Below are 22,734 nucleotides of genomic sequence, written 5' to 3'. Positions count from 1 at the left end.
CACCTGGGCCTTCAGGGAGGGTAACTGCCTGTTTCTCGTCAGACTCCATGGAGGCCAGAGGCAGGGGGATGATGAATTTGAAGTCTTTAAAGAAAAAAGCCATTGGAGTTCCCTAGCCCCTCAGCAGGCTAAGGATCTGGTGTTGTCGTTGCTGTGGCGCGGGTTCGATCCCTGGCCCAGGACCTTCCGCATGTTGTGGGCGCGGCTGAGAAAAGAGCTAAAACTGAAATTCTTCAAAGAAATTATGGATATAAGTCTCTGTGACTTGGGTTTCTTAGATATGATGGCAAAAGCACAAGCAATTAAAGAAAAAAAGTAGAAAAATAGGACTTGATCAAAATGAAAAACTTGGAGTTCCCGTCGTGGTGCAGTGGTTAACGAATCCAACAAGGAACCATGAAGTTTCAGGTTCAATCCCTGGCCTTGCTCAGTGGGTTAAGGGTCCGGCGTTGTCTTGAGCTGTGGTGTGGGTCGCAGACGCGGCTCAGATCCCGCGTTGCTGTGGCTCTGGTGTAGGCCGGCAGCTACAGCTCCGATTCGACCCAGCCTGGGAACCTCCATGTGCCGTGGGAGCAGCCCAAGAAATGGCAAAAAGCAAAAGAAAAGAAAAGAAAAACGTTCGTGCATCAAAGGACACTCTTTATAGTGTCTCTTTATTATTACTAATTTTTTTGTTTTTTAGGGACACACCCAAGGCAAATGGAGGTTCCCAGGCTAGGGGTCCAATCAGAGCTATAGCTGCCGGCCACAGCCACAGCTACAGCGACTCGGGATCCAAGCTGCATCTGTGACCTACACCACAGCTCACGGCAACTCCAGATTCTTCACCCACTGAGTGAGGCCAGGAATCGAGCCCGCAACCTTGTGGTTCCTAGTTGGATTTGTTTCCGCTGCGCCACGACGGGAACGCCAAAGGACAGTCTGTAGAGTGTCTCTTTAGAGAGTGAAAAGTCAGCCCCAGAGTGGGAGACGACGTTTGCAAATCAAGTATCCGCTAAGAGTCTAGTATCGAGCATATATGGAAAGGACTCCTGTAGCCCAACAAGAAAAAGATAAACCACCCAATGAGGAAACGGGCAAAGGATCTAAGTCGACGTTTCTCCAGAGGAGACACACGTCTCCAAAGAAGAGGGCCAGTGAGAACATGGGAAGGCCTTCCGCATCATTCGTGGGGAAAGGCAGATCACAGCTCTCCCCGTGCGCCAGCACGGCAAACGTTTTATTCTCTTTTATTTTATTTGGGTCTTTTGTCTTTTCAGGCCCGCACCCGTGGCATCGGAGGTTCCCAGGCTGGGCGTCGAATGGGAGCTGAGGCTGCGGGCCTGCGCCACAGCCACAGCCACGTCAGATCCAAGCTGTGTCTGCGACCGGCACCACAGCTCACGGCAACGCCGGATCCTTCACCCACGGAGCGAGGCCGGGGATGGAACTGAAACCTCATGGTTCCTGGTCGGATTCGTTTCTGCTGCGCCACGAGACGGGAACCCTGGCAAATATTTTAAAAGTCAAAAAGGGTTGGTGAGCTGTGGAGAAGCTGGAACCGTGTGCGTGGCTGCAGGCCCGGGAGTGGGTGCAGCCGCTGTAGAAAACAGCGTGGTGGTTCCTCAAAAAGTTACCATAGATCACGTGACCTGGAAGTCCCACCCCTAAGCCTAGGCCCCAAAGAATTGAAGGCACGTGTTCAGGAGCTCCCGTCATGGCTCAGTGGTAAGGAATCCATGAGGTTCGAACGAGCAAACTAGGAACCACGAGGTTGCAGGTTCGATCCCTGGCCTCGCTCAGTGGGTTGAGGATCTGGCGTTGCCATGAGTTGTGGTGCAGGTCACAGATATGGCTCAGATCCTGTGTTGCTGTGACTGTGGTGTAGGCTGGAAGCCGCAGGTCCGACCCCTAGCCTGGGATCCTCCATATGCCTCAGATGTGGCCCTAAAAATACAAAGAAAAAACAACCAAAAAACAAAAGCAAAAACGTGTTTGATCAAAAACTTTGACCAGTGCCTGTAGCGGCACGATGCACGCAGCTGAGAGATGGAAGCAGCTCACGTGTCCGTCCGCGGCTGAAAGGATAGACGAGGTGGGGTGGATCCATACACTTGGCTGGGTTCGGGCTCAGCAAGGGCGAAGCTCTGACCCACGCCCTGGCCTGGATGGGCCGCGAGAACACGCTGAGAGGGCCGGACAGAGGCCATCGCTAGGGTTTGTCCCGAATAGGGGCCCCTCGGAGGCCCGGGCAGCTTAGGGGTGCCGGGGCGGGGCGGGGGCAGGAGGGGCTGGGGAGTAGCTGCTCGTGGTGGGGACGCTTGCTTTTGAGGTGGCGAAAGCGTGGGACTAAGCAGAGGGGTGTTTGCCCAGCGGCGTGAATGCTGTCAAGGCCGGCGTGCAAACGCCACTTAGAACGGGGACTTCTGCGGTCCGTGTGCTTTGCACAACTAATGAGGAGCCTGGGCGCGAAGCCCAGGCCGGCTCAGGGTCCGCGTAGACGACAGGGGCTTGCCTGCCAGGGCTCACGTCCAGGCGGAGGAGGCTCGGGTCCATGGCTCTGTGTCCCCCGCCCACGTCCAGACCCCCGCGCGTCCCTTCCCGAGGCAAACTGCGGGCCCTCCCGTGGTCTCTGGCCGCTTGGCTTCCTCGCTGAACCCCTGTTCTCCCCGCAGTCCGCCTGGAGGTTCTACGCCACCAACCTGTCCCGCACGGACCTGCACTCCACGTGGCAGTACTACGAGCGCACGGTGACCGTGCCCATGTACAGGTACCCCCGCCGGCCCGCCCCTGGTTCTTAATCCCCATTTTGTGGTTGTAGTTCATCACTTTGATTGGCTTTCGTTTCTTTTTCTTTAAAATGTGTGTGCTTTTCAAAGAGGCATTGTGTGTGACTTGTTTTATGAATTTTGTTCTTTTTTTGTAGTTTGCGGCTTTTAGTTTTCACCTTCATTCCGCTCCTGCCTCGTGTCCTTGCTGTGGGGTTTGCGCGGGAGCGTTGTGGGCTGAGCCCCCAGGGCTCGCGGAGGTAAATGCCGGCTGCTTCTGTGGACCGCAGCCCGGCACTGCCGTCGGGGCCGCCCGCACTTAGAAGTGAAACGGGGAGTTCCCATCGTGGCTCAGCGGTAACGAACCCAACTAGTATCCATGAGGACATGGGTTCGATCCCTGGCCCTGCTCAGTGGGTGAAGGATCCGACGTTGCCATGAGCTGTGGTGTAGGCCGCAGACAAGGCTTGGATCTGGCGTTGCTGTGGCTGTGGTGGAGGCTGGCAGCTGTAGCTCTAATTCGACCCCTAACCTGGGAACCTCCATGTGCCGCTGATGCGGCCCTTAAAAGCCAAAAAAAAAAAAAAAAAAGTGAAAGACCACCTTGCCATGTCCCCTCCAGCGAGGGCCAGGGCCTCTGCTCGAAGGTGGGCGCCCTAGACCTCAGCGAGGCCCTCAGGACAAAGCACAAAGGCCCCCAGGCACCCTTGGGTGGGAGAGAAGGGGCCGGGAAGCCCCCCGGGGGTGGTCGGAGGAGCAAGGCTGGCAGGCCTGGGAGGCCGCGTGGTCAGCAGGCGGCTTCCCAGGCACCCCTTGCCACCCTGAACTATGCGCCAGACCTGGCTGAGGTCAGTGGCTGAGGTGAGAAGGTCCACGCAGGCCTGGTGGCCTCAGTGGGCACTGCCCACCTGCCTGCCCTCCCCCCTGCAGTGAGGCTGAGCCCCAGGATCCCCTCACCGGCCCCAGCCTGGGGCAGGTCCGCCCACAGTCCCCACCTGCCACCCGTCCACCTCCTCCAGCATCCAGCCCACCTGCACTTTCTAGAACCCTCGGCCCCTTCCCCGGGCGGTGTCTCCAGCCCAGCGGCCGAGGCGGCACCGACCCTCAGGCTAATTTTCTTTGTTCTGTTGTTTCCCCCACTTCCCTTGCCAATTTTTTTCATTTTCGTTTCCTTATCCCGTTCTTTTCAAATGTTCCGTTCCTTCCCCTTTGTGTGCGCGAAAACTCTTGAAAGCTCGCAAACTCAAACCTACGGGGCCTCCAGGTAGGACTGCATGGGTGGGAAACGTGTGGCGTGGTTCTGTCCTGTCGGGGTCTGTCCTCGGGCCCCCGAGCCCACGGCCGCCCGGCTCCCCCGCACCCGCCCAGCCTGTGGCCCCCGCCTGGAGCCACGTGCTCCCCCCACCGCCCTGGTTCCCCTCTTCACTGTCCCCCCAGCTGCTTTCTTGTGCCACATCTGTCCACCCTGTGTCCTCTGTTCCTTGTCCTGCTTCCTGCCTTGTCGGTGGCTGGGGTCCTTCCCCTGCGCCTCCGCCCTGCCCATGGGCCCCACGCACGCCCAGAGCTGGTGGAGAAGGGACCTCTGCCAGCCCAGCTCGGGGCACCCCCAGCCAGCGGCCCCTGTCGTGGCAGGCAGCTCCGTCCTGCCCGTGGCCTTGGGCCTCCCTCTCTGTACTCCCCGCCCCTCCAGTCTTCCTGCTGCCGCCCGGCCCTTTGTCCACACTTAGTTTGTGTGCCCTTGAGTCTGGGGTCCTGACCCCGGAGCGCGGCCGCTGACCTGGGGCAGGTCGCTTTGTAGGCCCCGTGCTTCCTCTCACAGTGGTGGCACCGTGGACAGGCCAGGGGCACCTGCTGCCGTTAGGCTCCCCCTTCCCTGCGGGAACCGGGTTAGCAGCTTCACCCCCACTCCCGGGGAAGAGGGCACCCAGCCCGGAGCCACCTGGGCCCCTGGGCTTCCTCCCAAGCAGTGCCTGCCTGTCCCTGTCGGCCGCAGCCCCGGGGGCCCCAGGGAGCAGCGTCCTTCCCTGTCGCTGAGCCTCCAGGCTGCCGGGCAGTTGGGGAGGGGTCCCTCCGCCCAGCCCCACGTCCCCCACCCCCCAGCCAGGGGACTGGAATTGTCCCCGGAGCCGGCTGACCCCCAGACTAGCCGCCGCTTGCTCCTGGGGTGCCCCCGATGCGCCCCCCACTCTGTCGCACGCTGCACCCTCGTCCTCCGTGACCGGGGCTGCGTGTGCGTGGCCCTCACGTGTGTCGTGCGTGCACGTCTGTGCCCGAGGCCCCGCCCGCCCGTGTTTTGTCCCTGCGCTGTGTGTCCAAGGCATGTTGTCTGAACTGCGTGTCCCCACCCTGGGCCCGCGTCGGGGCGGCCCGGCTGTCCAGGGTCGCTGCCCCAGGCCCCGTGGTGAGTGGTGAGGGTAGTGGGGAGGCCGGCTCTGCCCAGTGTCCATCCTGGGCTCTGCTGCACCCATGGCACGAACCTGCCCAGGCCTCCTGCTTGGTCTGGCCCTGCGGGGACAGGGGGCACCCTGGAGGGGTGGGGGGGGAGTGAGCGTCCCCAGGCCCAGGCCTAGGCTGGGCAAAGGAACGGAGGGGCACGGCAGTGACCGGGGCCTGCCCGAAGGAGGGGCACTTGATGGGCGCAAGGGGGCGAGTCTGGGCAGAAGGCTTGGGAGGGACCAGAGCCAAGCTAGAGACTCGCAGGCAGGTGGGGCTGGGGTGCGGGGGTCCGAGACCCCCCTGTGTTGGGGACAGCGGGGAGATCTTGAGAGTCCGAGGGGGAGAAGGACGGGCCCCACGGAGGAGGGTGGGCACGAGAGGGGAGGGGCAGGCCCAGGGGGAGATGGGGGAGGGCTGGAGCCAGGGCTGTGGGGGCTGTGGGTGCAGAGTGAGGGCGGGAGCTCGGACGCAGGTGCCCGGGCAGGTCGGGGTCCCCAGGGTCGAGGAGGACTGAGCCCAGGACAGAGTTCAGGGGCTGGGGCTGCAGGGGTGTCACGGTGGTGGGGGTGTCACAGAGCAGGTGGGGGTGTCACATGGTGGGGGTGTCATAGGCTTGGGGTGTCACAGCAGTGGGGTGTCGCAGACAGTGGGGGTCTCAGAGGTGGGGGTGTCACAGTGAGTGGGGGTGACACAGAGCCGCTGGGGTGTCACAGACAGTAGGGCTGTCACAGCGGTGGGGGTGTCACAGCAGGTAGGGGCTGGGTCAGGAAGGGGAGACCAGGCCTGTGCAGCACGTGGGGCAATGAGATGGGAGCCTTGTGGGGGGCAGAAAGGCAGGGGCCTGGGAGCAAGGTGGGGAGTGGGGTGGGTGAGTGGCAGAAGTGTCCCCAGGTGTGTGGGGACTAAAGTCTCTGGAGAGGCTCAGAGGCCAGAGGTGGGGCACCCGGGCTTCCCTAGGAGGCTCCCAGGTCATCTCTGGCCTCACCTGCCCGGGGGCTGCTGTGCCGCAGGTGGCCAGGTGTGTTGCTCTCCTGGGGGGTGTGACTTGGTCTGGGAAGAGGGGCGCGGGGCAGGGCCGGGCCAGCTCGTGGAGGGTCCCGGCTGCTCCGGCCGTGTGGGAGGCCCACCTGCTGACCCGTGGGCTCTCTGCTTGGCATCGCCCTTTTCCTGGGACCTCGGCCGCACCCCAGCTTTGGCAGAGGGGCTCTGCAGGAGGGGTCTGGAGCCTCAGTGTGTTGGGGTGCTGACCTGGGGTGTTCAGGGAGGGGCAGGGCCGGTCTCTGGGGAACGGCCTGGCCACGGCCACCCTCGGGGCGGGGCACATGCAGGTGGGGCCAGGGCTGGGGGCAGGAGTCCCTGGGAGCCCAGGTCTGCTGCCTGGATCCTGCCCTTTCTGCCTGCGAGGCGCCCGCGGGCAGGAGCTGGGGCGGGGCCCCGGGGCTCACTCGCTGTCCTCTGCCGCAGACTGATCCCCCCGCTCAACCAGCTGGAGCTGCTGCGGAACCTCAAGAGTAAGTCTGGACTCGCCTTCAGGTGAGCAGGCAGCCCCGGGCTGGGGCGTCTGGGGCTCCGAGGGGGGCGGTCGCCGGCGGGGAGTGGAGAGGGAGCCCGTGGGCTCCCTGAGCTGAGGGCCGTTTGCCGACTCTGAAGATCTCTCAGCCGCGGAGTGGCTGCAGTGGGTCCCCTCCCCCCGCCCCGCTTCCCCGTGAAGATGCGTCCCTGCTGGAACCTGTGGATGTGCCCTTACTTGGAGCACGTCCTCGTGGGTGTGATGAAGGGAGGGACCTCAGCATGGGTCATCCTGGACCAGCTGGGCCCTGAGCCAACCCCCAGGGGCCTTTTGTGCAGTGCTGTGCACGGCCACGTGGGTGGAGGCAGACACGGGAGGGAGGCGGCCCCCAGCCGGGGCCACCAGGAGCTGGAGGGTCAAGGAGGGTTCCTCGCCAGGGCCTCGGGGCATCACCTGTGGACGCGTTGCCTTTGGAGTCTGGTTCCAGACCCGGGGGAGAGCACAACTGCTGCTTGAGCTGCCAGCTGCCCGGTGCTGGGGCCGCGCTGGAGCACGGATGCGGGCGCTGGGCGGGGGGGTGCTGCTTAGCTCAGACCTCGGAGTGGCTGGAACTGCGTGACTGAGTTTTGAGGAGCACGCGAGGAAGGGCCCGGATCGCCTGGAGGAAGCGGTGGCGGGGAAGCAGATGTTAAAGATGATTCCTGGGGACAGGCTGGGGGTGTCCTGGGGCCCCGGAGTCGCGGTGGGCTGCCTCCAAATGCAAAAGCGGAGGGTGTCTCTGGCGAGTCTGGTGGCTGAGTGAGGCGATGTGGAGACGGGAAAGGAGGTGGAAAATGGGGCCGAACCCGCGTTCCCGAACCTGCGCTCGATGAACTTGGTTCAGCCGCAGAACTTTCCAGGCGCAGCGTGGCGGACGTGGCCCGGTTTCTCTCACCGCTCGTGGCAGACAGGAGAGGGGCGTGGAGGAGGGAACGCCCTGGGCCTGTCCACACTGCGCAGGACTGCGGGTCCGGGCGCTGGTGCCGGCAAAGCGAGCTCTGGAGCGAAGGCCGTGGGCACTGCTGGGGGTGCGGCCACCCCCCGGGCAGACGCAGGGACTGGGCTGGGTCACCAGGCAGAGATCCCTCTTTGTGGCCATTCCTTTGGGAGGCCCACGAAGCTTCAGGCAATTTATTGCGGCAGAAACACTGCCGGCTTGGGCTGGAAAGGGCAGGGGGGCGGGATCAGGAGGTGGCGGGCCCTGGGATGCCGCAGGCAGGCAGCGGGCTGCCGCCAGTGATCCTTCAGGACAAGGAAGAAGAACTCGGCTGGCGGAGTGGGCAGAGGCCAGGCCCGGGGAGCGTGGAGGGTGGGCGAGGGTCTTCCAGCCAGATGGCATTTGTCCCGCAGGATTTCAGACGTGGGTGACGGGTGACCCTTTGTCCCCTAGTTTCCTCCCGTTGGCACGGGGCAGGGGTCTGGCCCGTGCTCGCCCTGCTTTTGGGTTCTGGGAGCAGACACTTGCTCTCTGGTTCTCGGGTCCATGTGGGGACACCCGGGGCCTCGCTCACACCTGGGTCAGGGCATTGACGGACGTGATGAGACTGGGGGCGTAGCGTTGATGCTGCCACCGGCTGAGACTTGAGGGGCTGTTGGGACGGGGCGATTGTGTTCTGGATGGAAGGGGCACGTGCATCTGGGGTGCGCGTAACCCCGTCTGAAGAGGGGTTTGCGGTTGTATTCAGTGCTCTCCAGTCGAGATCGCCCTGGGCCGTCTGGGTGGTTCTAGGTCCAGTGACAAGTGTCCTGAGGAGTCACAGCCAGAGAGGAGCAGCCACGCGAAGATGGAGGCAGAGACTGGAGGGGTGCAATTCCAGGGGTGCTGGGGCCACCAGAAGCTGGGGGGCTGGAAGGCCTGTCCCCCAGAGCGTTCAGACGGGCCCGGCTCTGCCTGCGCCCTGGTTTAGGGCTTCTGCCTCCAGAGCCGGGGGCTGCGTTTCTGCTCTACGTGCAGATCTGCGGTACCTCGGGCGTCCCGGGAAGCGGCCGGCGGTGAGCGGTTGGCCCCTGGGCTGGGCTGAGGAGAGCGTCCCGCCTTGAGCTCCAGGCGGGGCTGCGGGCTGCGGGGCCGCAGGGCCGGGCGCCCACGGAGGCCTCCACGCATGCCTTCCAGGATGGGACCCTGGGGCGGACGCTATTCCTGAGGGCGTGAGGGGAGCTGAGGAGGCTGGGGGGCGGTCCTCGGGGACGCAGCCCCCGGCAGGACGGTCCCACCCTCCTGTCTGTGTGTCACGTTTGCTCTGCCGACCTCACGGGGACACGGAACCTGTTATTCACAAATTTGGACATGCGCCGAGAGCCCCCTCGTAAGCCCAGAGGCGGACATGGGCACAGCCGGCCCGAGGTGTCCGCAGGCCCGGGGGCCGGCCCGGCCAAGTCCACGCCTCGCCTTCTGTTTGGAGTGTGGCCGTGGACGTTCCGCCCAAGCCGAGTGGGGCCCCGGGGCACTAGCCTTGGGGCACGTGACCACACGCTGGGGACTCGGCGCCCTTGGGTCAGGTCCATTTCATCCAAGTGCAGGACGTCCCAGCAGCCGTCTGTCCTGGGCATTGACTGTGGAAGTTGGCCGCCCAGGTGTCCAGCTTCCTTCACGCTTTTGTGGGAAGCCGGCTGCTGTCGGCGTTTCTGAGCAAAGCAGGTGTCCACAGCTTGGGTGAGGGTGACCTTCTGGAGGCCCCTTCCAGATTCCCTGTCCCCCGGGACCTGCCTGCTCGGGCCCCCAGGGGCTCTTGGGGTGGATGGGCCCAGTGGAGGTGTGGGGCCTGGTGTGGCCCCGAGGTGGGGGCCGTGGGGGGGTCCGCCGGGCGGGCCAGCTGCTAACAGTCTTGTGCTTCTGTTTGAAGGAAGGAGCCTCAGCCGGAGCCCTGTCCAAGGTCAGTGCCCGCCTGCCTCCCGCTGCCCTGGGCGCGTGGCCCGCCCTCCCCTCTGCGTCTGCTCCGCTGCCATCAGGGGCCGCCTGTGCATGCTCCCGCGTGGAACTGCGTGCAGACGCCTGCCTTTAAGTCACTTCTCCTGTGTCTGCACCCCCCCCCCCAGGGACCCGGGCGGCTCTGCAGCTGAGGGGCAGCCCCGCCACCCGTGACTGCAGCTCCTCGGCCTGGGGGGAAGCTTCTGGGGGAGCACTCCCCACGCCCCCGGTCTGTCCTGAGCCCACGGCCAGGTGCCATCCCCACGGGCCTCCCTCCCTGGGTCCCGGGCAGGTGGGAGAAGGGCCGATCCGAGGGGGGGCTCTTTGTACCAGCCTCGAGCAGGCGCTGTTTGCTGAGGGTCTCTGGGGGAAGGGAGAGGGTGCCCTTTGGGCAGGTCCCCTGCCGGCCTCACACACCCTCTCCATGTGTCGAGGCCCTGCAGTTCTCTTCGCTTTGGGGCAAATTAGGGGCGGGGCTGAGTGGGGCCCCTTTGGGTGACCTCTGCTAGGGGCAAGGGGGGCGGTGACAGAGGCTCCTACTTTCCTAGTGTGTAGAAGAAAATGCAGGTCACTTCGCAGCTTCAGGCCTCCCTGTGTCGCTGTGTATCTCTGAGCTGGGGCCCCCAGCGCCCCTCCACACCGGCAGAGCCCGGTCCCCCAGGCCATGGGCCAAAGACGCCTGCCTGCTAGGTGGTAGTGCCCCCTGGACCGAAAGCCACTTGGCCGGCCGCTTGGGGGTTGGGGGGAGTTGGGCCGAGCCCCACCCTCTGCATCTTTCAGAGGGCACACACCTCCATCCCCCAGGTCCCCGGGGGGCGGGCAGCTGGGGCCCGGGGCTGCAAAGGTCGTCACGCTTTGCCCCGAACCAGCCCACAGAGCCGTGGTGGTGAACGCTCAGGCCCTGGACCAGAGTTGGTTCAGGGTGTTCTCACCAGCAGGACGGGAGTGAGGGGCCCGCGGGGCGCTGCTGTCAGAGAGGGCGGGAGGCGCACGCGGAGGGCCTGCGGTGCGGGGCCCCAAGGGCACCCCATTTTTCCAGTCCCTGTCAGTGGTGCCGTCGGCCCCTTCTGTCCTGAGGCCGGGGGGGTGGGTATGGCTGCCCTTGGCTCTGCCCGTTGGGGCCTCGGCGCTTCCACCCCGCCCCTGCCGCCCGCGCCTCCTGTGCGCTCGCCCTGCCTTCCGCTCCCCTCCCGACAGTTTTCGTCTCAGCCTCTCTCTCTCTCTCTCTCCTCTCCTGCCCTCCCCTCCCCTAATCTGGAAAATCTTGCCGCCCCCCCAAGTGCCTTTAATCATGTCACTGCCCTTCTCGGGCCCCTTTCGCGTCCGCTCTGTCCTTGGGGATGAGGTGGCTGACCCTGAAAGCAGGACTCCAGGTGAGGACACGCGGAGCCCCCGGCTCTCCCGCGACTTCTGTGCCTCCTCCCCCACCCCGCTTCCCGCTCCTCCTGCCCGCCCTCCCGTGTGCCCGTGTGTCCCCGCCTGCCCGTGACCCAGCGGCTGCCCCTTCCCCTGGGGGTCCTGGGCTGAGGTCCTGGGCGCAGAGGGCCTGCTTGCTCTGGATGCACACCTGTCCGACAGGTGACAGGCAGCATTTCTGTCCCCACTGGAGCAGCCGCCAGCCCCTCTTAGCACTGGGTGGGCGGTAGGCCTGCAGGCGATGTCCTGCTCAGGGCCCACGCGAGGGAGCGCTGTTCCGTCAAGTGCAGGTGGACGAAGGGACCCTCTCTCCTGGCTCGTGGTGGGGACGCGCCCGTGGCTGTGTGGGCATCAGACCGAGGTGTGGGGTTGGGGGCGGCGCGGGCAGGGGTCTCGGGCTGTGCTGCTCCGGGTGTGTCTCTGACCTGCCCTCTGTGCCCCCTTTCTGACTGCCCGTGCCTGGGGGGACCCCGCCCCCCGCTTTGCCCCTCCTCTGTGTGGCCCCCTGTCGCAGGTGGCCGTGTGCCGTGTTGGGTGCGTGTCTGTCCAGTCTGGTCCTGGTGCGTGTCCATGCCGCCTCTGCTGTCCTCTCGAGCCCAGGCTCACCTGCCGGCAGTTCTGATGGGGTGGAGCGCCACGTGGCTGGCGCGGTGAGAGGCTCCAGTGCCAGCCTGGAGCCCAGAGGCCGTGCGCTGGGGTCGGGGACCCTCACACCTCCAGAGCAGAGGGAGCCGCGCCGCCAGTAGCCCCCCTCCCCCGTTCCGGCTGCTCTCTCTCTCGACTGCGCGGTCTCAAGTGGAGCTGCTGGGCACGGGAGGCTGTTTAAACTGTCGGTAAAATTGAGGGCAGTCAGCGCCGTTCCAGCCTTTCCTGTCGTGCGTGTTTGGGAGCCTGGCGTGACTCGGTGCGCTTGGCCGGGTTGGACTGCAGGCCCTGGGAGGTCTTCCGGGGCAGATGGTGGCTGGGCGGGTCCTTCGAAGAAGCCGAGGGCAGGTCCCATCGCCCCAGCGCCTGTCCTCTTCCCTGGGGGAGGAGCCTCCGGGCGGGGCAGGCCTGGGGGCCCCTGGGAGGAGCTGGCAAGGGGTCCGGGTCTTCAGGGTCCTTCGCCGTCTGGGAGGCCAGTGGGACTGTGGCTGCCAAGGCACAAACTTGGGTGCCCCGAGTTTGGAGGGCTCTGCGGGCGGCTGGCGGGGGGTCCCGGGAGGGTGGCCCCGGTGGGTGTGCTCTGCCAGGCAGCCCGGGGAGAGGAACCCTGCTCTGCTGGCTTGCTGGTGCGATGTGAGCAGGGGCGTCCCGGTGTGGACCCGGCAGGCGCCCTGGGTTTAGTGAACGCGTGTATGGTGAACACTTGTGAGCCGAGACCGCGGGAGCGTCTGGGTTCCTCGGGTGCACAGTTTGAGAACCGCTGTCCCAGAAGCAGCAGCTTGGAGGGCGGAGGCCGAGCGCGGGGAGGGTGAAGGGTTTCTCCAAGTTCTCGCTTGCGCTTTTTTCCTCTGGAGCAGAGCTGCCTCGGCCCTTGGGCAGGGCGGAGCCTGAACCCAGGCAGCCTGTCCCGAACGGCCTCCTGCAGGTGCATCCCTGCCGGCGGGGCCTCAGCCCGGGGTGGACTTTGGCGGCCCTTTCAAGGCCTTTGCTCCCCTCCAGGTAGAGGCGGCCACCGCCTCCTGGTAAACCAAGGTCACTTCTGATCGGGCTGCAAGCTGGGTTAGTTTGTGGAGCCAAACTTGCACGTTTTCCCTCTGAAAACGTGAGCTTCCTGGATTCCTGTCCTTCTAGAACCAGCAAGCCTTAGCCCGTGTATTATCTTTTTGTTGGCATGAATATAGCAAAAGATAATACATCTTTTGAAAGACAGGCCCCCAAACCGACGCCGGGAGGAAAAGGTATTTTTGGAGGAAAAACCAGGGAATTTTTTTCCCTCCAAAAATAGGGACTGTTTTCTTTTCCAGGCCGGCAGAAGCCTTTGTGTGCGGCCTCCCCGATGTTCTGGCTCCGACGCCGTCTCTGGTTGGGCGCCCGAGCCCAGAACCGCCCGGGGTGGCGCCTCCTGCCGGCGCCCGGCCGGGCTCCCCGGCGGTGCCCTGCGGGGGGCGCCCCGGGACTAACTGTCGTCTCCTCGTTTGCAGTCAAGGCAGACGGTGCAGAAAGTCCCTGTGTGGATGCTGCTCTGGACACGCTAGGTACCTCGGACACGTCGCTCGGCGACCGGTGCTGCACGGCTCTCGTCCCCTCCCGCTCCAGACACTCTGCTTATTAGAGGTTCTAGATGAGCCGGGGAGAGGCTGGCGCCCGCCTGGCCGCCCAGGCCCCAATTCTGATTGGCAGCTCGCCGCCGCGGCCCCTTCGGGGAGCACTAGGCTCCCCTGAGTCCAACGCCCTTCCTTCTCCCCAAACGAGCCCCTGCTCCAAGCAGGAGGGGGCCGGCCAGGGGCTCTGAGACCCAGAGAGGGCGCGGGCGCCTCCAGGGGCCTGCCTGCCCTCTGGCGGGGCCTCTTCTCCGCGGCTGGTCCGTCTAGCACCCCTAGTACGCACTGGACGGCCGCTGCCCGAATCCCGCTGCCTGCCCGCCGGGGGCAGCTCTGTCCTGCGCGTGCCGGGCTCCCCCGGGCCCGACACGCCAGACACACTGGAACCAGAGGTCCACGCCCCCTCCCACCTACAGGCCTGGTCTAGGGCGGTCTGGAAACCAGATGGGGAAAGGCCGCTGACCTTCCCCGTGGGCACCTTGACTGCTGGCTCGTTTCCTTTCTGTCCACTGTCTGCTGTCGGGGTGTGGGAGCGTCTGTCCTCCTGCTTGCTCTGGGCGCCCCCTCCTGCCCGCCCCCCTGACCCGCGCGGCCGTGCAGGTGCTGGCAGCTGCTCTCACCCGTCCTCGTGTGCATGTGGTCCATGCTGGCCTGGACGCAGAGCCGAGCGGCGGGCGCGGGGGCGTGCAGCGGGGCCAGGGCTCCGGGGCGGCGGCATGCTTGCAGATCTGCATCCACGCATGCTCCCATCGTCTCCCCCTGGACGGGGCTCGGGGGTCCTTGCTGCCTGTGTGTTCCCGATGTAGGCGCTGTGGGGGGGCTGTTGCAGCCCCAGAGGGGGGAGCTTTGGGGCCCCAGCAGAAGCTGTCCTGCTTGCCCAGAGCTTGTGTCCAGGGTGCTTCTGGCCATAGGCTGGTCCTTCTGATCGGGGCCTGTGGTCAGGCTGCTTGGGAGCCGGGAGGGCCGGCGGTGCCCCTGGCTGGGCCAGGAGCCCAGGCCACGCTCGGCCCTGCTGTGCGCCCGTCTCAGGGACGCCCATCCTCCCACTTGCCCCGGGCATCCGCCTCCCGCTGTGGGCCGGGCAGCTCTCTCTGTGGATGCCGGTTCCCTGCGCTCAGTTGGGGCCCCGCAGCGCAGCCTGGGGTGTGGCCGGCCTCAGCTGCGGCCCCCGCTTGCCTGTCCCTGTCCATGGCTGGCCTCTCCTGTTGGAGTTTAGCCCCGGGGAGGGCGGTAGGCAGGCGGGGAGAGGCTGGGCCTCCCCCGGCCCCCCAGCCCTCCTGGACTTGCTCCTTGGCCCCTATAAATGCCAGAGCACAGAGGACCCCCCGCCCCATGCGGAGGTTGGTCTGGCCTCGGGCACCTTGCCTGGGGGCAGGCGATCAGAGCCCCTTCTGCGTTTGCTTCTGTCCTTGGCTTGTGAGGTGAGGGAGAGCCCCTCGGCACCTGCAGGACCACCGGCCGACCAGGCGGCAGGAGTGGAGGCCGGTCCGGGGAGCCGGCTGGGGCCTGGGTGCCTGTGCAGATCAAGTAACCGCCCGTGGCCTCCTCCAGCTGGGCGCCCCTCCCGGTCTGAGCAGAGGGGCCGGACCGAGGCCAGGGGAGGGTCCTTCCTGCGGCTCTGTCCTCGCGGGCAGGCCAAGTTCCTTGCGTGGGGCCACGTCCCTGGGGTTCTGGTACTGCTCGGGGCAGCAGGTCCGGCTGGGGTCCCAGCTCTGCTGGTGGAGCAGGGCCCTTGCCTTGTGGTCTCCCGGACAAGGTGGGGATGGAGGAAGAGGGCCATCTGCAAGAGGCCCCATGGCCCGGCTCCAGTGTCCCTTGGTCCCCTAGCCCCCTCCTGGCCTTGTGCCAGACACAGCAGGTCAGCAGTTACAGGCTTGGTGCCAGTGTCCCGAGCAAGCAGGCACCCGGCTCCTGGGCTTGTGGGACACAGGCCCCTGGGCTCTCCCAGGGCACTGCCCCCTGAGTAGGCTCCCTGCCTGGGGTCCAAGAACTAGCACGGATGGTCTCCACCTCCCGGGGAGGCCACTGGCCGGACTGCAGTGTCCGGCTGGGTGGACTAGGCTCGGACCTTCGCTCGTGCGTGGCTGGTCGCCTCTGCGTCATCTGATGGACGTGTGTCAGCTGTGGGTTCCTTTGGGTGATAGAGGCGGCCGAGCTGGGGTAGCCACGACGGTGGCAGTGTCTTTCCCGTGACAGCAGAGGCCTTGCCAGGGTCCTGGGGTGCAGGCTGGTCCCAGGCCCCAGGGCAGCACAGAGGCCGCACCGGGAGCTTGTGGCTCGAGTGAGGTGGCCTGAGGGGGTTCGGTTCCTGGCCTCCCTCTCCTCTCGGGCAGATGCTGGAACCTGCGGGAGGAAGTGAGTGCTGACTGGCCCCGGGCCTGACTTGACCCCCAACCAGAGCCCCCATCTCCTGGCTGCTGCCCGCAGGGTGTCGGACACCAAACTCAGGGTGGCAGGCCCATCTCCATGGAAACAAAGGGACCCCCGGGCTGGGAGGCCCAAAGGCCCTCGCAGGGCTGTGGCTGGACGGCCGTGGCTGCCCCTTCCTGCAGCTGCGGCCCAGGGCTCAGGACCTCAAGGCGCATTCTCGCCAGTTGCCAGTCCATCCCTCAGAAGCGTGGGCGTTCTGTTCTCGGCCGTGTCCTAATGGGGGGTGTGGAGCCCGTGCACCCTGAGGGGAGGGGAGGTGGGCGGACTCTCTCGTGTTCCCACCCTCACCTGAACTTGCAGCCCCTGGGCTGCCCCCGGTTCGGCAGAGGGGCCTGGGGCTCAGCTGCCGGCCTTACCTTCTGCCCAGGCCGCGGTGAGTGCCCCTTGGGAGAGTGGCCGAGGGCCCTCAGAAGGTGCCAGGGAGGAGCTGGAGCCGCCCAGGGCACTTGGTGAGGGAGGCCTGGCTGGACAGTGCGGAGGGGCTCGGGCCCCTTCTGGTGGCGGCCACAGTGATGTAGTGTCCCACTGACCCCTCCCCGGCCATACCGAGCACCCAGCAGGCCCCGGGGGGCCGACAGCGGGGCTGGCCGCCCACCGCCTGTCTCCGCTCACCCGGGCAACCCTGCCTCCCACGCCCACGCTCCATCCCACGGCCACAGCGGTCCCTCCACGGGGATGGTGGCGCCGCCGGCCGACCGCGGGGGCAAGTGTTCTCTGCAGAGTGACCTCTCTTGCTGTCTTTCTGTGTCTGTCGTCTGTCCGTCTGTCGGTTCTCGCGGGAGCAGTCAGAAGGTCAGTTTGAAAGACCGTGTCTTCTCCAGCCCCCGAGGCGTGGCTGCCAAGGGCAAGGGGTCCCCTCAGGCCCAGACCGTCCGGCGGTCGCCCAGCGCCGACCAGAGCCTGGAGGACAGTCCGAGCAAGGTGCCCAAGAGCTGGAGCTTCGGGGAGCGCGGCCGCGCACGGCAGGCCTTCCGGGCCAGGGGCGCCGCTTCCCGGCAGAACTCGGAAGGTGGGTCGGCCCTGCCCGCAGTGCGCGGGGCCTGCCCTCGGCCCTTCTTTCCTGGAGGCGAAACCACAGCCTGCGCAGCCGAGCTTGAAATGAACACTCAGGGGCGTTCGGCGCATTCAGGACGTGGTCCCCCCGCCGGTCCCAGGGCCCCCCCCAACCCGGGAGGCCGCGTCCCCGAGCTGTCAGCCTGCCCAGGTCCCTGCAGTGGCGCCCTCACGGTCGCGCGCCTGCCTCTGCCCCCGGCTCCGGCCGTCCAGGCGCGTCACAGAGGTGGTGACGCTGCCTCGCCCCGCTTACGGCCCCCGTTTCCCTGGGCCTGTGGGGACGCGTCATGTTTGTCTGTCTGTGCGTCCCTTCGCAGGAGGCCTGACTGCTCCCTCGCGGTGGCCGCTCCCCGGGGGCCACGGTGGGCAGCAGCCTGAGTCAGCGGGACGGGGTGGCTTTCTGGGGCGGGTTGTGCCCCTGGGTCCCCTCACGGGCCGTCCTTCCCCCAGAAGCAAGTCTCCCGGGAGAGGACGTTGCCGACGACAACAAGAGCTGCAACTGCGAGTTTGTGACGGAGGATCTGACCCCGGGCCTCAAAGTCAGCATCCGGGCCGTGTGGTGAGGGACCGGCGGCCTCCTCGCGGAGCCCAGAAGGGCGGTGCCCACGATCCCGAGCGGGGCCTTTGGGGGCTGGAGTGGGGCATGGCTCAGGGGACACCTAGTGGCCAGCACCCCTTTCTTCCAGCTCCTCGTGGCTCACGAGGCCCCTGCATCCCCAGTGCAGGGCGCCCGAGGCTGTAGTGGAGCCAGAAGCTGTCCTGCTGGGCCTTCCCAGGCGGACCACGGTCCTGGGCACAGCCAGGCCCCAAGGTGGCCAAGTGTACCAGGCGGGAGGGTGGCCCAGATGGTAGGGACAGGTCATCCGGTGGACGTTTGCAGAGAAGCGGGGCGGGCCGCAGGAGGTGGCCGTGGAGGCTGCCTTTGTGGTCCCTGCCCAGGCTCACCGCCCCCGCCGCCCGTTCCAGTGTCATGCGGTTCCTGGTGTCCAAGCGGAAGTTCAAGGAGAGCCTGCGGCCGTACGACGTGATGGACGTGATCGAGCAGTACTCGGCCGGCCACCTGGACATGCTGTCCCGCATCAAAAACCTGCAGTCCAGGCAAGAGCCCTCCCCGCCCGGCCGGCCCCGCAGCGTGGAGGCCGCTCCTTGGGCGGAAACGGCGCGCGGGGGACAGCGGTGCGCTGCGGGTTGCGTGCACCCGCCAGAGGTGGGGAGGCCCCGCGCTGTGGGGCACAGCGGCCGGCGCCGCCTGCTGCCCGCTCCGGGCCCTCCGTCTCCGGCCCCACGTTGGTCCCTCTGGGTCCTCCGCTGTGTCCTCGTGTGGCCTGTCTGTCTGACATTTGCTGTTCTCTTTCTCTCCCGCCCACGCTGTGATGGGCCATCGTGTACATGTGCGCACGCGCGTGTGTGGATGCACCGGTGTGCTCGCACGTGTGCAGGTCTCAGGCGCATGTATGCACACACGTGTATGTGTACGCGTGCATACGCGTGCATGTGTGCACACGTGTGCAACACATGCTCTACAAAAGTGTGTGGGTGCATGCGGGTGTCTGTGTGCTGTGCCATGTGTCACATGTCCACGTGTGTGTGTGTGTGTGTCGGGACAGGGTAGTTCTGTTGAGAGGTGAGGCTGCAGCTTTCCGTGGGCCCATCAGGCAGCAGTTAGGCCGCGTGGCACCTCTTCTTCCAGAACGGGGGGGGCCGCCCACCCTCCCCACCTCAGCAGGGTTCCCACGGCCCACCCTGGCAGGGCACACGCTGGCACTGCTGTCTCTGGCCCCATGTGAGCAGTGGCTTGCTCACCCTTGGGGTCAGCTGTACACACGTGGACAGAGACCCAGCAAGGGCCCGTGCCCATTCCCGAGTGCACACGTGTGCCTGCGTGTGTGTTTGTGCATAGCTGAGCTTTTGGCCTCTTGCCCACAGATGTGTGTAAGACCACTGCACACGCATGCACACCGAGTTCATGTGTGCTCAGAGACGTGCACATGCACACACGAAGGAGCGGCTGCACGCCGTGTCTGTGGTGCTGTGGAGGCCACATGGCCGTGGCGGCCGTCTCCTGGAGCTGGCCCCACGTTCCTGCTGGCCAGGCGCCTGCAGCAAGGCTGCTGCCAGCTCTGGGCCCTGGCTGAGGGGATCTGGGGGGTTGGGCAGCCCTGGGGTCAGCCTGGCCCCCGGCCCCCGGCCCCCGGCAGAGGCGGTGTCGCCCCATCCTGCTCGTCATCCCGGTGGGGGGTGCGTGGCTCTCTCGGCCTCAAGCTGTCCCCGCGGCGGGGTGGGGGCAGCCCCTTCCTGTCCACGGCTCAGGCCTGGAGGCCAGTTGCTCAGGGTCAACCCCGGGCACTGACTAGACGTGTGCCGTGTGTTTGTGCAAACAGGCGTGTGGTTGTGTGCGTGAGAGCATGTAGGGGTGTGAGTGTGCACACGTGTCCACGTGGGTGTGCAGGCGTGAGCACAGTGTGCGGAGAGGCTGGCCCACCTCCACCTCTCTTGCGGCAGTTACTTCTGTTCACCAGGCTCGTCTGTCCCAATCAGCCCCTGTCCCTCCCTTCCCGTCTGAGAAACAGACGAGACACACGCCCCCCCGGGAGCCAGACGTCTGTCGCCTGCTTGCGGGCAGGGCCTCTGTGTCCTTCCCGGGGCCCGCTGGCGCTTTGCTGCCAGCGGCCACACGGGCAGACGGGCCCCCCGCCGCTCGCTGGAACACGGGGAGGGTGGCGCGGCCGAGGTCTCGCAAGCGTGGGGTCCCCGCGCCGTCCGTGAGAAGTGTCGAGGTTGCCCTCAGCGGGCCCCTCCCCCCGTCTCTCCGAGTCCCGGCCGCCTCCCGTTCCTGTGGCTCCACGATGCATTTTCCCGGTGTCTCTTTTCTCGTTTGCTCGCCAGGGTAGATATGATCGTGGGTCCCCCGCCCCCTTCAACTCCCCGGCACAAGAAGTACCCCAGCAAAGGGCCCACGGCCCCTCCGAGAGAGTCACCCCAGTACTCACCTAGGTCAGGACGCCCGCCCCCCCGCCTGTCTCTGTGGAGTCGCCAGCCCCCTTCGCTCCAGGCCACATGACGGCAGCGCCTGCCCCGCTCAGGGACGGAGGGGACGTTTGTGTTCCTGACAAAGCCACAGGGAGCAGGCCGGCCCCTGGCAGACCTGGGGACTGGGTCAGGGTGCCCTCGAGCGGCTCCCCCGTGGGGTCCTGGGGAGGCTGTTCAGCAGGCTCCTTTGCACGGAAGATGCCCTGTGTGACGCCCTGGGCTCCCGGGGCAGAAGCAGATGGGCAGCAGACGGGTGGGGGGGCGCCCTGTGGAAGCCCCCCCACCCAGCACCGCCTGCCAGCGGGTCGCCTGGGCATCTGGGTGGGTCCGAACAGGTCCTGGGCCCTTAAGCTCTTGTGAAGAACAAGCGGGAAGGCCCCAGCAGCTGCGCAGCCCTGAGTCTCCAGTTGTCACCCTCACGGCCAGAGTTGCAAGGGAGGAGGTTCCGGGCCGACCGGCAGGAGGGTGAGAGCAGCTGGGCGGTGTCGGCAGAAGCGGCTCCTTGATGATGCGTTTGGACTTTGGAGCCTTCCTGCCTCCTTGGACCTTGGGGATGCTGCTGTGACCCGGCCCCTCGGGCGGGTCTGGGAGGGCAGAACCCAGGTCAGGCGTGTGAGGTGAGGGCACGGGCACCCTGGGCGTGTGGCTCAGCCCGGCAGCCCTCCCATGAGGAAGGAGTTTTCTGGACTCAGGGCAGCCTGGACAGTGCTTGCTGTGTCCTTGGGCCCCAAGGAAGCTTACCCTGATGCAGAAGCCCCTCTTCTGGGCATCGCTGCCGGGCGCAGAGGCTGGCCCTCATAGCCACGGGCTGGGCAGGCCGTGCCAGGCCTTGGAACCCCCAGGCCGCCCGGACCACAGCAGCCAGAGAACAAACGGGCTCCCACAGAGGAGGGGCCAGGAGGACAGACTGGGCACGTGGGGGCCGAGCCTGACTCCGCGGCCTGAGGTTTAGTGGAGGGGGTGGTGCAGGCTCCATGGAGGCCCCTCCCCGGGTGCCCCCGGGGCAGCTCCAGGCAGGCGGCCCGTCATGTGGCAGGGGCGAAGGCGCTGAGCGCCCGCGCCTGGGCTGTGTGGGCACCGGACACAGAGAGCCCCCTTTCCCGCTCCGTTTCCACCGGCGTCTGCTTGGAGCCCCCGCCCCGTGCATGAGTCAAGCATGGCGCCAGCGCAGCATGAGGAGGCCGCCCTGTGGCTGATGCGAGCCTGAACCCTCCTGCTTCCCGTGACACGACAGGCTGCCCCCGAGCCCCTGCCAGGCACCTGTGGCCGAGGAAGGCAGCCAGGCCGGCCCCTTGACTCCAGAGCCTGGGTGGCACGCTTTGTCCCTGAGGCTCCAGGTCTGGGCCGGGCCATGTGGCCTCCGGCCAGCCGCCCCGTGGCCCCAATGCCTTTGCCCGGCGGGTCGGGGCGGCTGACCCAGCGGCTCGCAGGCCAAGCAAGCGTCCGCGTCGCTGTGCCTCCGAGTGTCGGGAGCCCACAGGCTTGTGGCCCTGCCTGTCCAGCACGGGGGGCAGGGACGCGGCAGGGCTCAAGCGGAAGCCTCCCTGCCCGGAGGAGGCCTCCTTCCCTCCCGTTGGCCTCCGTGACCGACGGCCTTCTTAGATCAGCTCAGCTGCGTCCTGTATCCCTCACACGCGTGCACACACACACACGTCAGCACACGCCCAGGCACACCCAAGCACACACGTGCAGAAGCACGCGCACGCGCACAGACACCCCTCTGGTTGGCAGTGGCTCTGTCTGTTCCCTCCTTGGTTGTGCGTTGGTGGTTTCCTGTGTTGGTCTGTGTCCCCTTGCCCTGTCTGGTGCATGGAGCCGCCCCCCTGCTTTTGTTGTTTCTGCTGCAGTGGGTCACTCTGTCCCCCCAGACCCCGGGTGGGCAGGGACCTCAGAGGCACGTTCCACAGAAGCGAAGCTTTTGGGTGGGCAGGGGAGCTGAGGGTGCATGGCCCCCACTCCCCCTCTGCTCCCCGCTGATGTGCCAGCCGCTGGAATGGAATATGGTCAGGGGAGAGGCCCCGAGGGCGGCAGAGAGCAGGATGAGAACCGGGCGCCCGGCGTCCATCTGTCCTGGTACCTCGCGGCCCCCCTCAGCCTGGAGCTTGGGTCTGGGGGGCCGTGGCCTGGCCCAGGAGGAGAGGGCCACGGGCCCCGCCGCTCCCATCCCCGCTCACGCCGGGGGCGGGTTTCTTCCCGGCAGAGTGGACCAGATCGTGGGGCGGGGTCCGGCCATGGCGGACAAGGACCGAAGCAAAGGCCCGGCTGAGGCGGAGCTGCCCGAGGACCCCAGCATGATGGGACGGCTGGGGAAGGTGGAGAAGCAGGTGCGGGAGGCGGGAGGGCAGCTTCAGCGTGGACGCTGCAGGAGGGTGTCAGCTTTGGGCGGAGCCGAGGGCTGCTGCCGCGTCCAGACCCCGGGCCGCGGGAGTACCCCCTGGCCTGGCGCCCCACCCTCCAGCCCCCGCAGACCCCCGGCCGAGCACCGGTTTACCCCCTCTACTTGCCTGCGTGGGGGTTGTGGTCCCCCCCGCGTGTCTGGCCTTTCCTGACTCCCCACTGCTCCCCTGGGAGCGAGTCCTCGGGAACCACACAGGACCCTCTGCTCAGGGTCCGCATCTGAAAGCCGAGAAAGGAGTGGCTGCTTCCTTCCCTCTGGGGAGTCGCTCGAAGGCGCAGACCCGTGGGGGGCAGCCGGTCTGGGCCCCCCTCTGAAGCCCTGAGGCCACACACTGACGGGTGGGGTCAGAGGCTGGGCTGCTGGTGGGTATGCCCTCCACTGCCTCTGCTTCTCTGTGGGAAAGATCCTGAGTCCCCACCTCCAGGGAGCACCCCAGGCCCCCACCTCCGGGGAGCATCCTCCCCGTCCCCTGCCTCCGGGGGGCACCCCAGGCCCCCACCTCCGGGGAGCATCCTCCCCGT

At 66.5% G+C, this 22,734-nt stretch overlaps 1 protein-coding gene across 21 annotated transcripts in view; it reads left to right on the top strand.

Annotated features, from left to right (window-relative positions):
• Window positions 1-22,734, top strand: part of KCNQ2 (potassium voltage-gated channel subfamily Q member 2) — a 47,127-nt gene that overhangs the window by 19,123 nt on the left and 5,270 nt on the right. The window contains exons 8-17 of one of the 21 annotated variants that reach the window (XM_021077762.1): window positions 2,655-2,749; window positions 3,982-4,011; window positions 6,648-6,716; window positions 9,576-9,605; window positions 13,183-13,236; window positions 16,554-16,741; window positions 17,236-17,344; window positions 17,752-17,883; window positions 19,672-19,779; window positions 22,016-22,139. In XM_021077762.1, the coding sequence (XP_020933421.1) occupies window positions 2,655-2,749; window positions 3,982-4,011; window positions 6,648-6,716; window positions 9,576-9,605; window positions 13,183-13,236; window positions 16,554-16,741; window positions 17,236-17,344; window positions 17,752-17,883; window positions 19,672-19,779; window positions 22,016-22,139 (939 nt within the window). Of the gene's footprint in view, window positions 1-2,654; window positions 2,750-3,981; window positions 4,012-6,647; window positions 6,717-9,575; window positions 9,606-9,768; window positions 11,014-13,182; window positions 13,237-16,517; window positions 16,742-17,235; window positions 17,345-17,751; window positions 17,884-19,671; window positions 19,780-22,015; window positions 22,140-22,734 lie in introns of those variants that run through there. The other 20 variants (XM_021077760.1, XM_021077758.1, XM_021077761.1 and 17 more) reach the window with 20 other exon arrangements.

This window comes from Sus scrofa, chromosome 17, assembly GCF_000003025.6.
Source record: "Sus scrofa isolate TJ Tabasco breed Duroc chromosome 17, Sscrofa11.1, whole genome shotgun sequence".
Taxonomy (NCBI): Eukaryota; Metazoa; Chordata; class Mammalia; order Artiodactyla; family Suidae; genus Sus; species Sus scrofa.
The sequence above is the reverse complement of the archived record's forward strand: the minus strand, read 5'-3'. Positions and strand labels throughout refer to the sequence as shown.